This window comes from Pocillopora damicornis, chromosome 14 (genome assembly GCF_964200805.1).
Source record: "Pocillopora damicornis chromosome 14, jaPocDami1.2, whole genome shotgun sequence".
NCBI lineage: Eukaryota > Metazoa > Cnidaria > Anthozoa > Scleractinia > Pocilloporidae > Pocillopora > Pocillopora damicornis.
Window position 1 is genome coordinate 18,305,668 of NC_142683.1, and position 15,000 is coordinate 18,320,667.

Below are 15,000 nucleotides of genomic sequence, written 5' to 3' on the forward strand. Positions count from 1 at the left end.
ATTTTCTTCCTGCAACAAATGAAACATTACCCATATTGTAAAATATTCAACTCATCAATCACTGAAAACGAATCATCCTAAAAATATTGCGTCACAATTTGGGGCAATCAGTCCATTTAGCTTTAGGGGATAACTTCAAAAAATAAATAAATCAATAAATCAAGTCCCTCCTTTTCGGCGAAGTCTGTCGCGCAAGTAAACAAATAAAACAAATAAAAATTTGATGTTAGCGCGCTGCGCAGAACTTTTCGTGAACCTCACTACCAGAGCTTCACACAGCGCACTAACATCAATTTTTTGTACTAATTTTTTTACCCGCGCTACAGACTTCACTGATAAGGAGGAGCTCCTTGTAAGCTATAAAAAATCAAGATGAAACTTAATTTCAGAAAAAAAAAATATGATCGTTTCTCAGATATCAAACCTTCAACGCCTTTATTGCTTGAGAACCGGAATAGTCAAACTCTCCAGCTTGACCGATGGACAAACCACCAGAACCTAAGACTAACACTTTTGACACCTGAAAAAAAATTAACTGGTTATTTGATTTTATTACATTGTTGAGTTTTTATTTTCTCTACGCATCAGGCAGGAAGACTTGTTCAATCTGGAGAATATTGGTAGCTGTTGTATATTAAAGGATGGAAAATGAACAAAGAAGATGACAGAAAATTGCTGCGAAGTATCCTTTGAACAAAATAGCAAAGAAATGAAAAACTGTAGGTGGAAGACGACTGGGCATATAACGATTCAGAGTCCAAAAAACATCCGCAGCAAAACGGTGACAGGGACACAGCAAGGAAAGAGAAAATGGGAGGGACTAGACAGCAGCTGAAAACAAGAGAAAGGAAGTGGGGTAGATATCTTGGAATGAGATGATGAACCACAGCAACGGAAAGAGAGGGGAGGTGGGTCTTACGAGTCGCAAAGCTTTGAATAGATGAGTAACAGGTAAATCTTAGTATGAAGATTCCTTACCTTAGGAGGTGTTGGGACTTTAAATGGTCTCCCCATTGCATGGTCCACTGATGTTTTCCCACCTTTCACAAGATTCATGAATGTGTCAAACAGAAACTATAACAAAGAAATTAAGGCCAGTTAGGAAAAGAGATTACATATTCTGGTTCTTAATCAAACAAAGGTCACCTCTGTGTCTGTTGGTCCACCAAATGCCTCCGGATGAAACTGTGCAGTGAAGATAGGTTTGTCCTTGTGCATGATGCCCTATGAATGGACGATGCGAGTAAAAGATTAAATAAATATTGCGAAAAAATTAATATATTAAATAGATAATTTGGTTTTATCAACTGAGTTGATAATGTAAAAAGTTACTTAAGCTGACGTTTTGAATGTTAGCCCTTCGTCAGTGCAAATGACGCTCGAAACGTCACCTTCAGAAAGTCTTTACGAAGGCCAATTTTCATTATCAGCTCAGCTGATAAAACCAAATTATCTTGTATTTTCCCCTAGAGACACATCACTACAGTTCCATTCATTCATCAAAAACTTTCATTCCCCACGACCTTCGGTTTCTGTGCTCAGATTTTTTCTTTGTCCTACGCTCATTACATAGCAAACATAATCTTTTTTTTCTATTTTTCCAACACCAAGCTCAAAACTCTGTAATACTTCGTCCTTATTCTAAAAAGGCACACATATAGAAATAGGTAAATCCATAAAGCGTTGGTTTTCACGGGCAGCGGTTTCAGTAAAAGCTGGTTACCGGCAGTCTATCGCACTCCATAAGATCTCTTACTGCTGACTGTTTAGCTTGCAAGCAGGATCTCGTTTGGGTTTCGCCTTGGCCTACAATTGCCTACAACACCATCAGAAGCCGTTTAATAAAAAAGTTATTAAAAGCCTGGCTTGTACCTCATTTGTGTTGTCATTGGCATTAATAAACAGTGATTTCCAATCTGAAGGAAGAGTCTTCTCATCAATGGCATATCCATGATTCTGGGAGGTTATAAATGCTTGTCCATTGAGTTGGTTAATCACTGGCTGATTGTGTCCTCTGGAAAAAAAGTAGGAATATTTTGCTGAGTCTTTTAGTTGTCAAAAGTTGACCTAGTTGCACTTAAACCATCTAACCCCTAAGAGTGATTGGCTTCTTATTTCTCCTTACATAATCACCTTTTAATTACATATTAAGGTCATGAGAATACAGGAAATGATCACCCATTGATGAAGCTATTCGTTGTTGAACAAATCCTCCAAATCAGCACCTTAGGAAATGTATAGAGAACAGTATGGAGGGACTACGCTTACTGATGTGACAGAGTAAATGATTAGACATGATCAAAAGGCAAATGAATTTACCTGTTTCCAAGTGGCAGCTTGTAAGTCTGTGCACCAGCTGCCAGACCGGTAAGTTGATTCCCCATACAGATACCAAATATTGGCTGGTTACGCTCATTCTTCAACACCTTCAAAGGATGGCCAAAGAGGAAAATTAATTACTCAAATGATACACAGGACAATGGAGCAGTTTCTTGTATTGGACTCTAGGGTCAGTGTAACCTGGACCTGTGATTATGGACTGTGTTTAGGTACAAAAAAATTGTTATTAAATACACATCCTTCACAAGGACACATGGAAGAGTTTAAGACAAAAGAAGGACAAAAAACAAATACAGAACTGCATGGTCACCTACAACAGCCTTGGAAATTTACTTCACCCTTTAACTCCCTTGAGTGATCAAGGCTGAATTTCTCCTTGCTATTTCAAGCCAACATCAAGCAGCCAAGTGATGAGAATAAAGAAAGATATCAATTAGGGGATTATCAGTTGATCCAATACCAAATTCTCCAAAATAACATCAAAAGAATCATATGGCAGACAGTAAGGAGAATTGCTAATGAGATCTTGAGTGATCACGGCAAAATTTCTTACATTATCAAGCTGATAAACGTTGAGAGTAAAGAATAATAACAATTAGGGGATTATTAGCTGATCCAAAACCAAATTCTCTGAACAAACATCACATGAATTGTATGGCATACAGTGAGGAGAATTACTAATGAAATGGAATGGGACTGAAAGGGTGAAGCAGAGGGAGAAGTTCACTAGTGTTAATATAAAAAGACAACCAAACCTTGCGCAGATTCAGAACAGCATCCCATACCATGGCAGGGTCACCGGGCCCATTGGAAATAAATAAACCATCATAAATATCCTCAGAGTAATCATAATTCCAAGGCACCAAGTGAACTTCTGCATCTCTCTACAGAAGCAAAGCACATGAAGACATGGCTTGGTCAAACCCTTAACTGTTTAACACCTGAGAGTAACGAGCATCTAATTTCTAACTAAGGTGTCACTGCTTATTCAAATAACAGTGTCTAAAATCTGACTGTAGTGTCTAAAATTGGAACCTTAAACCAGACAGTAGAGTCTATACACTAGTGTCTAAAATCTGGAAACTGATGCCTGCATTGGAAACCAGCATCTTAGATTGGACAGTAATGTCTTAAATTGGACACCAGTGTCTACAGTCAGACAGTAGTGCCTAAATTAGACACTAGAGTCTAAGATTGGACAGAGATGTCTTAAATGGGAAAACAGAGTCCAAAATTGGACACTAGGGTACAAAACTGGACATTAGTGTCAAAATTCAGACACTTGAGCTTACAATTGAACACTATTGTCTAAAATCACACACCATGTCTTAAGTTGCATTTTTGACACTTGTGTCGAAAATCAAACGCTAGAATCTAAAACCAGACACTTGCATTTGAAAGTGTGCACCAGTGTCTTATATTGGACCCACATTTTTTAAAATCACATTTAAGACACTGGTGTCTAAGATCAGACATTAGTGTCTAAAATTGGACACTTGTGTCTAAGATCAGACACAAGTGTCTAAAAGCAGACACTAGTTTCAAAAATTGGACACTAGTTCTTAAAATCAGACACTAGTGTCCTAAATTAACACCAGTATTCAAAACTTGACATTAGTGTCCTATCTTGGACAATTACATCCAAAACAGAGACTTGTAGTCAGTTTTGGACACCTGCATCAAAAATTGACATTAGTGTCTAAAATAAGACCCTATCATCTAAAATGGGACATAACTGTCTGAAATCAGACACTATGGTATAAATTTGGACCCTATTGTCTGAGATGGGACACAAGTGTTTAAAAGCAGACATTTCTGTGGAAGACCAGAACATAAACCATACCATCCTGTAACTTTACATACCATAACTAAGTGCCGGATCATGTTCTGTTTTATACCACAGTCAACAACTATGACTTTGTATGGATTTCCTTCACCAAAAATTTGTTTTTCCTGAAAAAACAAAATCAGTATCAGTCTTTGATTTCTTGCAGTGCACAGTGAACAGAGGAAAGCAGGTGGATTGGAGAAGAAGAATTCAAGGATAGGGTAATTAGAAAAAAGCGATTTGTTATCAGTTACTTGTTATGACTAATTTTATGCCAAAATGATTGAAGGGTAAGTGATCCTTTTCTAGTGGAGTGGGAGATGCTGTGGCCTTGTTGTTAGTGCCCAGGACTCTGAAAGGTCTGAGTTTGAGACCTGGGTAAAGGGCCCTTTGTGTTGTGTTCTTGGACAAAATACTTCACTCCCACAGTGTCTTTCTCTACCAAGGAGTATCAATGGGTACCTGCAAACCGTCAGGGAAGCCTGATGAAATACTGGGGAGTGTGGGGTTACCTTGCAATGGATTTGCATCCAGGGGAGAGTAGTGATTGATACTCCTAGTTGCTTCATGCTAGGGAAACTGGGATACACTCTTACTGGGGGGGGGGGGGGCACTACTTGGGCCCCACCTACAGACTTTATACCCTAGATTTTTCCCTAACAAAAAGGTAACAGATGGGGCAACTGGTTCTAGATGAGGAGATTGACAGAGGTGAGACTGCAGGCAATATGAAGAGTTAAGGACCACCTAGGAGTAACTGCACAGAGGTGGGGTAAGGTGTCAGGCAATGAAGAAGAAAATAGGATCAATGTCTGCATATGAGCAACTCTGCACCTACCCCTCTCCTAACCCAATTACAACATTAGGGAGGGGTAGGTGCGCAGTTGTTCAGATACTGAGATTGATTTGAAAAATGCCACAGAAGAAGGGGCTTGCAAAAAGAGGGGAATACACTAATTAATGAAGGTATGGAAAATAATTCTTTAGTGAGATCTGTAGGTTCTTTTCATACAGGAAATCAGTCAGTAATATAGAATGAAGTGGAGGGAAGAAGACCAAACCTGGACAGAAACTTCAGCTGTCAAATTCCTCTTATTAGGATCAACAAATTCTACAGGCTGATCTTCAAATTCTATTTTACCAAGGATGGTCCCCTGAAAACCAGCAAAAATAACATCTGATATGAAATAAACCCAAAAAACTTTTGCATATAAATTACAAGATTGTACCTAGCATAGAGTTGAGGCTACTGTAGCCAGATGCTGTCAAAATCAGAAAATTTTTCTTCTGCGGATGAAGTTGGACTCTTACATAGACACAAAAACTCCAAAGGACAGAACACAGAGACCCTGTCAAAGTAAATCTATGGAGTATTAGCAAATAGAAACTATCCATCCTGCTGTCACCCAAAGTAAAGATGAAACCAGGAACAACTTAGGTCACTTTTCCTCTTCATATCTTTTAATGTTGTCAAAACCAACTTGATTTTAACAACTACATTGGACATGTGTGGTCAATGTCTTTGCATACAGAGAAATTTGGAAATTTTTGCAGCATACCTTGTCTCTTATGATTTTGGTCAACATTCTTGTATCTACTCCATACAAGGCTGGAATCTATTTTAAATCAAGGAACACACATTTATATCATTACTTTAAAGCACAGATGAATGACAGGCTCGTCTCAGTAAGTAATACCCTAAGCACCTGGTCATTACCTATGTAGCGGGGGGGGGGAGGGGGGAGGGGGAGGGGGGAGGGAAGAAAAACATGTTAGAAAGATCAAAATTTCTATAAGCCCCCTCCCCCTCCCTATTTTATGACACCCCCCCCCACCCATCACCTAATATCTCCTATTATATGCCTAGTAATAATTAAACTTCATGTCACATATATCCATAAGATGATTACTTTTTATAACAATGGAACCAACCTACTAAATCACAAAATAAGTTCATCGTGTAGACTGGTGACCAGTTTTTCAAGCCAATTTTAAATAACCTTGACCCCCCCCCCTTTTTTTTCCCCTCACCCCTCTTCACAAATAATGACCAGTCCCTGAGCTTATCAAATTAAGTACCTATAATAACTAAATAAATAAATATCAATACCTTTTCTTCTTGCAACCATTCTGAAAGTGACTTCACTGCATTCCAGTGACTGTAATTATGAGAATAATCCTGAACAAGCAATCCAGACACCTGATGAAAAGAAAAAACAAAACAAACACAAACAAATGCAAAATAATTAATTTCCAGAGGAATGGTTGGAAAATGAAAGGAAGACATAGCAAATAAGTGATCTCACTAAATTACCAATCGTACCTGTATGTTTTCTGATTCCACATGTTTTAATAATCCATATTTATCTCTCTCTGTTGTGCTCGGCACACCATAATTTCCCACTATAGGATAAGTCAGGGTCAGTATTTGTCCTCTGTAACTTGGATCTGTGAGTGCTTCAGGGTATCTGCAGATTTTAAAGAAAAAAAAAAGAACAACAAAAAGGTTCCCATTAATTTTGACGAGAACACCTCTGATCTATGATCTTCTAATGATAAAATAAAAATAAAAAGGGGCTTTGCTTACTTTCAGAGCTTGTTTTTATATATTTTTTATTTGTTTCATTTTTTTAAGAGAACATTTAAATGTCATCAATCAGTGCTCCAGGCTTAACTTGTTTCAAAGTGACCATCTGGTGACTAGCCAAGAGAAGTATGATTTTGGCCTCAGAAGAAGATAACATTTTGAGCAGTATTACATGTACAAATCAATATTCTATGGAAAGGAGCAGCTTAGAATCTTTGTAGTAAAATGTTTCTTGTTCTGGTTACCTGGTGAATAAAATCTGTTTCACAGGGGTTAACTGGTATTATTTTTTTTTTCACTGTTACACTAGACCCTAAATAAGCTGAGGAATAATAATTTAAGTAAGGAAAATTTCACGTACTTTAAGTTGAGAAGTAATACATGACTCTGTCTTTTCGAGAATTTTGGTTTCCAACAAGCAGGGAGAAGACACACAGATTTGATTAAGAGGGGGGAGGGGGGAAGGGTTGTGAACTCTCTGGACTTCTCCCTGACTTGCTCCATTGTATGTTAATCAAAATCTGTATAATATGTAAAAAAACTAACCCAGTCAGACCGGTATTAAAGACCACTTCTCCAGATGTAGATTTTCCATGACCAAAGGAATATCCTTTAAGGCGAGTTCCATCCTCTAGAACCAATGATGCCGACAAACTCTGAGAGGAGAAAAGTTCATAGAAATTCATAATATGGAGAAAATTATGTGGAACTAAGGATGAAGATGACATTTGTAACACTTAAAATGTCAACATTGACAATTCTTCAATAATATCTCTACAGCAACCATAGGTATCTTAAATAAGTGTGTGGACGCTTATTCAAAATTTTAGGTAAAGGGGAGCACTTTTTGGAAGGATGCTTATTAAGTAATTATTAAGCTGTACTGATTTTGCTGTAGTTGAAGCTTAAAAAGTTATAAATAAAGCAGCAATAGAGACAGGTCTTCCTTGTATGCCCACCATCTAAGAACGTGTGGGAGGAAGGCGTGGGGTGCTTGTTTGTTATTATTATTGCCTAGGGGGTGGTATCTCATTTGGAAGAGGGCTCTTATTAGAGCACGGGTGCTTATTCAAGGAAATACCATAATTGGATAAAGAAATGGGATAAATTTTTCTTGTCCAAGAATAATAAATCTTTACAAACAGAAATGATCAAAAATATACTCCATCCATGGTTAAGAAAAACTGTTCGCAAATTAATAAGAGGGCTTCAAAAAAGGTTATTGTTCTTCATCATGGTCCTAGGGGATGTCTGTTAAAGTTATGAAATAGCAAGCATCCATAGGTAATAAAACCCTCAAAAATGTATTTAGTAAAACTTTGCTCGTTATCCTTTTTTATGGATATTATTCCTCACAAGTTATGTCGAATATTCTCAATTTATCTGAGAATTAACACTCTTTGTTCAACTAAAAGAAATATGCAGATATTCTCTACTACTAAGATCATTTAATCCCCCCCAAAGGAGTATTTAAAAAAAATTATTGTCGTCAGACTAGCTATCACATGCAGCAAAGATCACGAGGTTTACTCCAAAAAGTTTCACTATATTCTTCTATTTAGAATTCACGTTTAAAGCTCTCAATTGCGAAACAGAGCTACCTGTCAGAGTTTTCGGACTACGCGCAAATTAAATTTCTTCGCTTATTTTAATCTAACGATCGAATGCACGTGCACATGAGGGAGACGATCTGCCTTGGGGTAGATTGTATGGCATGATCGATCTTTGCAACGTGGCCCAACGATATCTTGCATATCGGACGATCGCGCGCCTCTCAAAGTACTTCAGAAAAATTCGCAACACCAGAATGAAACAAATCTTACAACAGTTTATACCTTTCGTGATCTTGTCGAAACAGACGATAGCTTAGCGGCTGAAAACGCAGTTTTCCCTCTTCGCAGTAAGCTCGAAGCTCGAAGTATCATAGACATCTTTCATTACATAAAGAAACCCGTGCGCCGATTTCCAACCAAAAGGGCAAAGTTGAGGAAGTGATGAATAAATATTCTTCTTATTCAGACGTAAATCTGAGAAGAGGACACGTAATCATAACAGAAAGCTATCACATGTCGCAAATATCAACACAATATGATCACAATAATGTTTTGATTTCAGTCCCTCAGCAATATGGCGCGAAAATTCAATGAAACGTGATCAACACATGTAAGGAACAGGATAACCAATCAGAGTCAATGAAATCGATTAATAATTACGCCGCCATTTTCAACCCAGGGGTAAACCACAAAAAGGGTAGTTATTATGAACAATTGAGTGCTTCTGAAAATTTGAAGGAAAATTTGAATGAAAATTTGAATGAAAATAGAGGAGTAATTAATTTATTCCACTGATGAATTTTGGATGCTAAACCGGATTTTCCTGGGATCGCAATAACAGATGATGCAATCAAATTTTTGTGATTCCTCCTACGCGAGATCTTAGGTTGAAAACGATAAAGTGACGGTCAAACTTTGAAGGTCAAATTGGACTTCTTATAGACATTTGTGTCGAAAAAAATGGTATCTATCAAGAGTTCCACTGAGATATCATGAGGGGAACACATGTTTTTGGTCGGCCTTTTGGTCGTTTAGTTTCTTGCCGATCAGGAAAGATCAAAGGGGTATTCAAGGGGAGTAATTGTAACAAACCTCCGGAGAGATGTTTGTCTTCTTCGAGCCAAAATTTGAAGCTGTTTTCTGATTCAAGCAAGCAACAAGACTTGAGACGATTCCTAGAGGAGGTAAAGTCCCTATACGAGATTAGTGGCTATTGTAACAGTAAGGTGTTAAGTTTGTTGCACATTTGCAATAATGATTCAAAGAATGAATTGTTTACTCTGGTTAAGTAAAATTTAACCTTGGCTTATGGCGTAGCCATATGAAGCAATGTTGACGAACTTAACAAGGTAACACCATCTAGTCTAGAAATCTGAGTCAAAAGTTTACAAGCTTTTAGTTCTAATCAAGGTGAAACAAGACATACTTCATACTCATTTCTACAAATTTTATCAATGTCACCTGAGACCTGTCGGTCATTTCTCTTTCCAGATTGGTACTGATCCTAGGGAAGCTCGCTATTGGCTGCGGCAGTTTCAGAAGCATGAATCCACCCCTGATCAGCCATTTGCTGTTGTGCAAGTTGACTCAGCAATATTGAATGATAAAGTTATGGTAAGTTGAAATAGTTTGTGACAATTAGTTGCATTTAATGGCATTATGTTGTACAATTTTTGCAAGGTAATTGTTTATTTGATTCATAGCTTTATTTTTTTACTTTCTCTAGTTAGAAAAGCTGGCCTCATGTTTGGCATTCCTTCACCGCAATGGTATGCCTGTGATCATAGTTCATGGCTTGGATCCTCATACAGATACTCAAATCAGGGATCCCAGGCTAAGAAGGGCTAAGCTGATTGAAGGCAACATAGAGCTTGTTGATCTGTTGGAAAAACATGGAAGTAAAGCTAGACCTTTTATGAGTTCTGGTCACGTTCTCTCAGCCATGGAGCTTGATGAACCTGGGTGAGCTGCACATGTTACTGTCATTCATTTGTATATGTATGAGGTATTTAAGGAAGGACACAAAAAGTCCTGGCAACACAACAAGTAGCAGATGTTGCAGAGACAACTAGTTTCATGTGACATGGAGAAATTTTGTGGGAATGGTAAGTTCCTACTGAAATTTTTTTCTCTGGAATAGGTTGCATAAATTCTAACTGGGTTGAATTTAAACTTATGATCATAGTGAGGAACTTAGCACAAACAGCATGGTACTGAAATGGTATGCTATAAGCCAGGCTTAGGCTACTTAAATTCTAGACAAGGGGTATGAAGAAGGAAATTTTTAGCTTTGCAAATGTTTGATAATTCATAGACAAACATTTTTTTCAGGACTGCTTTTACTGGAAAGATATATGAAGTGGATGTTAGACCATTACAAGGATGTCTAAGGTATTTCTGTGAGAATAATACAATTTATTAAAGAATTGTTTTTTAGAGTAAGGTATTTTCAGATTGGCATCTGCAAATTATAAGTTATGACTTAGGACATCTAGATTATTGAATGACTGATAGTTTATGTTTCATTAAGACTCTGAATTAGGAAGTCTCCAAGCTCACCTTTTATCATTTTACAACACTAGATCATAACATGACAGCCAATGATAAAATGTGAGTCATCAGCAAAAATTAAAAACATAGGAAGAGGAATAGCTAGAGATGCAACATAGTAAGTGAGGCATATAACACTAGCATGACAATGGAGAAAAAAGCATTTTATTTCTGGTCAAACTTAAACAACAGATCTTTACAAGTAGTTTATGAAAGTGTAAGTATCACTGTAACTTAACCCTTTAACTCCAAGATCAAATTTATAATTCTCCTTACTGTCAACCATATTCTTCTAATGTTTGTTCAGAGAATTTAGTATTGGATGAACTAATTATCCCCAAATTGAAATATTTCTTTATTCTCATCACTTATCTGGTTGATATTGTATTTGATATTGTAAGGAGAAATTCTGTCTTGGTCACTCATGGGAGATAAAGGGTTAAGGGTCATAAGTATTAAGTGACAGAAACATAATATTGCCTGTTATGTGTCAGCCAAACACAGGTTCCCAAATTGTGCTGCAAATTTAATTGCCAAATTTTATTTCTATTCAATAATATAATACACAAAACAATCTTAGCTAAGAGCTTTTAAGAGTGAACTGGTATTTATCTATCCAGATCAGGACACATCCCTGTGTTGACAGCAGTAGCAGAATCCCCCTCAGGTCAAGTACTTTGTGTGGAATCTCATCATGCCGCTGTCAGAATCGCTGAAGAGTTACAGCCAATGAAAGTCATGTTTCTGAACACAGCGGGTGGATTAGTAGATAGACAAGGAAATGTAAGTGTTAAGAGTGAATATCACTGGTTATCTTATGACCTGTCTACCCCTTATCACAATCCTATAGGGCCAGGCAGGTTGACATAACTCCTATGTGGTATGTGACTGACTTTTTAGGGCAGTTATCAACACTTTGTAATATTTGGTAGGTTGTTGGTAATGTAAATGTTGCTGATGATCTGGAGAGTTTGCTACAACAGCCATGGTATACTGAGACAACCAGAGAGCAGGTATTTTTGGTTTCCATCATTCATTTTATTTTATTAATTTTATTACCCAAAATGTTCCTTTGGCTCAGCCCCTCTGTAGTCTTTGGTTGGTCCAAGAATTATGTGCTGTCCTCTCAAGCAATCAGATGCAAAACTAAAACTAATTGTGACATGTTTTCCTTTGCTTCAGACAGTCTGCATATTGTGAATCAATAATTATTTTTACTTTCAATTCTCATTGGCCACTTAAATATTTTCTCTTGTTCTGATTGGCCTTTTTGGTCACTTTGATATTATGACATTCCATTGAAATATGTGGTAAGCTGTCCCTTTGTGAGACTCTACCCATTCAGGCCCTGGTTGTTTGAGGAGTGGATAACACTATCCATTACATGAATTTTTATCCATTTGATAATGCAGTACATTTTGTTAACACTTATCTGCTGGATAGGGATTTATCTGGCCCCGGTTGTTTGAAGGTTGGATAGCGCTATCCATTGGATAATTCTCTATCGGGTGGATAATGCTGTAGGTTTTGCCATCACTTATCTGCTAGATGGCAATTTATCCCTCGGATATTGTTATCTGCTCTTTATACAACTGGGCCCAGATTTGTAAGTTAGACACTTTCCTTTTTACCTTTATGAGAGTAACCAAGTGTGACCTTTGGATGATTAAGCTGAAAAATGATGTATCTATTACCACTATTTGAAATGGTTAATGTTTTCTCCAACAATTTGGTATCACGTGGAATATTTGCATTTTTAAATATGACAAAGCTCAAATTTTTTGACTATCTCTTCTTGCTTTGCCAGGTGATTTCAATTGCGGAATTGCTGAACACTTTACCTATGTACTCATCTGCTGTTATTACCAGTGCTGACTCTTTGATCACTGAATTATTTACTCACAATGGTATGCCTTTGTAAAACTTAATAAATCAACCATGGTTTAGCTTGATCTGTACTCTCAACGACAACAATATTTTCTTTTTGTTTTTTTTTTTTTGTGGACTCAACCACAATATTTGACCACTGTAGTAACAAATATCATTGTCAATAAGTGTACAGACCACGCCAAATCACTGTTGACTTGTTTTTTTCCACCACAATATCAAAGTCAAATGAAATTATTCTTTTAGTGCATGACATGTTGACGCAAACAGCATTGTCTGTACTCTTATTGTCAGTGACAAATTGGCCAATCAGATTGCAACATTACAGCAACTGTCAATTGTAAAAATTGTAATACTCTTAACCTAAATTTTAAATTCTTATCTTACTTTGATTTCAGAGAATTGTCAAAATTTTTTCTTAGTTGCCATAGCAGTCAAAGTGGTTGTAGCTTGGAGCACTGTTACCTATTTGATACACATATAGGTGTTATAACTAACCATTACATAATATGTTATACTCGTTTTTTTCACTAAGGTTCTGGTACAATGTTCCTCAGACCAGAAAAAATTGTCAGACATCAATCACTGGAGACTGTTGATATTGACAGACTTAAGGATCTTCTAGTTAAGTGAGTAAAGCATGGCATTCGAAAGACACTAGGTGTGGATTCATAGGATGCTTTTTATGTGTGTGTTTTGCTCAGTCACCTATCACTGTTTAAGTGGATTGGGAAAAGTATAGAGACCAGAACAGAGAATATGCTTGCCATTCTTAGGGTATAAAGGATTGAAAAAATTTCTAAATGTTTTCCTTATTTCCAGGTCATTTGATAAACCACTTAATGCAGAATACTTCTCATCCTTAAAAAATCGCCTGCATACCTTGTACGTCACGGAGAAGTAAGTACTTGGGTCATACAAAGATCTTCATGATTAATTTTCCCTACTATTTCTGCTGGTCTTTTCTATCAGTTCAAACACTTTGGAGAAGGTTCTTGATACAAACAATGTCCCTTTGTTCTTTACAGCTACAGTACAGCAGCAGTTATTACCAATGAAGATGGCCTTGATGACATTCCCTATATGGATAAATTTACTGTTGGCAGAAATAGTCAGGTACAATTTGTTTGACAAACTTTTGTTAAGATTGAGAGGGTTTTTGATGTTTGAGCTTTACATTAGCCTGAGCCCTGTTTATCTCAAATTATTTATTAGTTTAATGTTTTTCAATTGTGGTATTGCAAAACAATTCTTGCACCTTATTAAAACAATCACATGTCAGTTTGTGCTTCAATTAATCAATGTGGTCTATTATTTTGTATTTATACAAGGCAATCAGAAAAATAATGATGATAATGAGTGTGTGCTTTTGCTACAAATAGGGTCTGGGAACAAGTGACAATTTGTGGAAGAAAATAAAACAAGATTTTAGCAGCCTATTCTGGAGATCTAGAGGAACAAATCGCATCAATCCTTGGTAACTTTTCAATTTGTAATAATGCTCTAGAAAGTAAGGAATGTGCAGTGTAATATGTAAATCTGACCTGACCTAAACATAGACATGGAAATTGACCTATTGTGAATTGCCAAATATGTACTGGTAATATGTATGTGCACTGCCTTGACATGCATTTTAATAATCTAAATTAAAGTGATTCTGGTTTTATTCTTTTCAGGTATTTTATCAGGTCTGATGGGAGTTGGACAAATGGAAAGTGGACTGTATTCTGGTAAAGTCTTTTTAAATTTTATCAGTGCTGTACCAACGGATTCTTAACTCTTTACCTCCTACAAGTGATTAACATGTAACTTCTCTCTTTAACATCTGTGCACTATCCAGCAAATTGGTAATGAGAAACTCAAACTTATCAGGTAGAACTTGTATCTTGGTCATGATTGAACACCAAATTCTCATAACTAATGTACAAGGAAATGTGTAGCAGCTAGGAGGGAGAATTAACAGTCAGATCTTGGGATTGAGAGGGTTAAACATGTAGTGCCTATTATTATAAGTACCACTTGCCTAGTGAAAATCAATTGTCTGTATGACTAATTACTGAAAGTTGATAATATTTTTATGGCATCAGACCTGTTGTCCCCCAAGAATTTCCATGAATGGGTCAAATTCTCCATAATAGGAGGTCCATCATAATCCCTGATGTTAACAGTTTTTCTTTTTTTCTTTTTTTTTTTTCCCCATTCAGGTATGGAGTAAATGATCATATCTTAACGCATAAGCTTGTTCAACATGCCAT

The 15,000-nt window shown here is 36.8% G+C and overlaps 2 protein-coding genes across 2 annotated transcripts in view; one reads left to right on the top strand and one right to left on the bottom strand.

The window, feature by feature from the left end:
- LOC113673921 (carbamoyl-phosphate synthase [ammonia], mitochondrial-like) overlaps nt 1-8,907 on the bottom strand; it is a 28,249-nt gene extending 19,342 nt beyond the window's left edge. The window contains exons 1-14 of the mRNA XM_089194707.1: nt 8,591-8,907; nt 7,302-7,411; nt 6,492-6,636; nt 6,279-6,368; nt 5,728-5,784; nt 5,230-5,322; nt 4,204-4,293; nt 3,096-3,224; nt 2,320-2,426; nt 1,873-2,014; nt 1,147-1,224; nt 979-1,074; nt 425-520; nt 1-9 (exon numbers count right to left, since the gene is read on the bottom strand). The exon at nt 1-9 is cut by the window's left edge and continues 66 nt beyond it. Coding sequence (XP_089050833.1) covers nt 1-9; nt 425-520; nt 979-1,074; nt 1,147-1,224; nt 1,873-2,014; nt 2,320-2,426; nt 3,096-3,224; nt 4,204-4,293; nt 5,230-5,322; nt 5,728-5,784; nt 6,279-6,368; nt 6,492-6,636; nt 7,302-7,411; nt 8,591-8,686 — 1,338 coding nt within the window. The 5' untranslated portion in view covers nt 8,687-8,907. The remainder of the gene's footprint in view (nt 10-424; nt 521-978; nt 1,075-1,146; nt 1,225-1,872; nt 2,015-2,319; nt 2,427-3,095; nt 3,225-4,203; nt 4,294-5,229; nt 5,323-5,727; nt 5,785-6,278; nt 6,369-6,491; nt 6,637-7,301; nt 7,412-8,590) is intronic.
- A 39-nt stretch (nt 8,908-8,946) lies between these two features.
- LOC113673904 (N-acetylglutamate synthase, mitochondrial) overlaps nt 8,947-15,000 on the top strand; it is an 8,635-nt gene continuing 2,581 nt past the window's right edge. The window contains exons 1-13 of the mRNA XM_089194709.1: nt 8,947-9,492; nt 9,800-9,922; nt 10,035-10,270; nt 10,640-10,699; nt 11,479-11,641; nt 11,791-11,871; nt 12,666-12,765; nt 13,281-13,374; nt 13,568-13,645; nt 13,774-13,861; nt 14,128-14,222; nt 14,422-14,475; nt 14,950-15,000. The exon at nt 14,950-15,000 is cut by the window's right edge and continues 35 nt beyond it. Coding sequence (XP_089050835.1) covers nt 9,301-9,492; nt 9,800-9,922; nt 10,035-10,270; nt 10,640-10,699; nt 11,479-11,641; nt 11,791-11,871; nt 12,666-12,765; nt 13,281-13,374; nt 13,568-13,645; nt 13,774-13,861; nt 14,128-14,222; nt 14,422-14,475; nt 14,950-15,000 — 1,415 coding nt within the window. The 5' untranslated portion in view covers nt 8,947-9,300. The remainder of the gene's footprint in view (nt 9,493-9,799; nt 9,923-10,034; nt 10,271-10,639; nt 10,700-11,478; nt 11,642-11,790; nt 11,872-12,665; nt 12,766-13,280; nt 13,375-13,567; nt 13,646-13,773; nt 13,862-14,127; nt 14,223-14,421; nt 14,476-14,949) is intronic.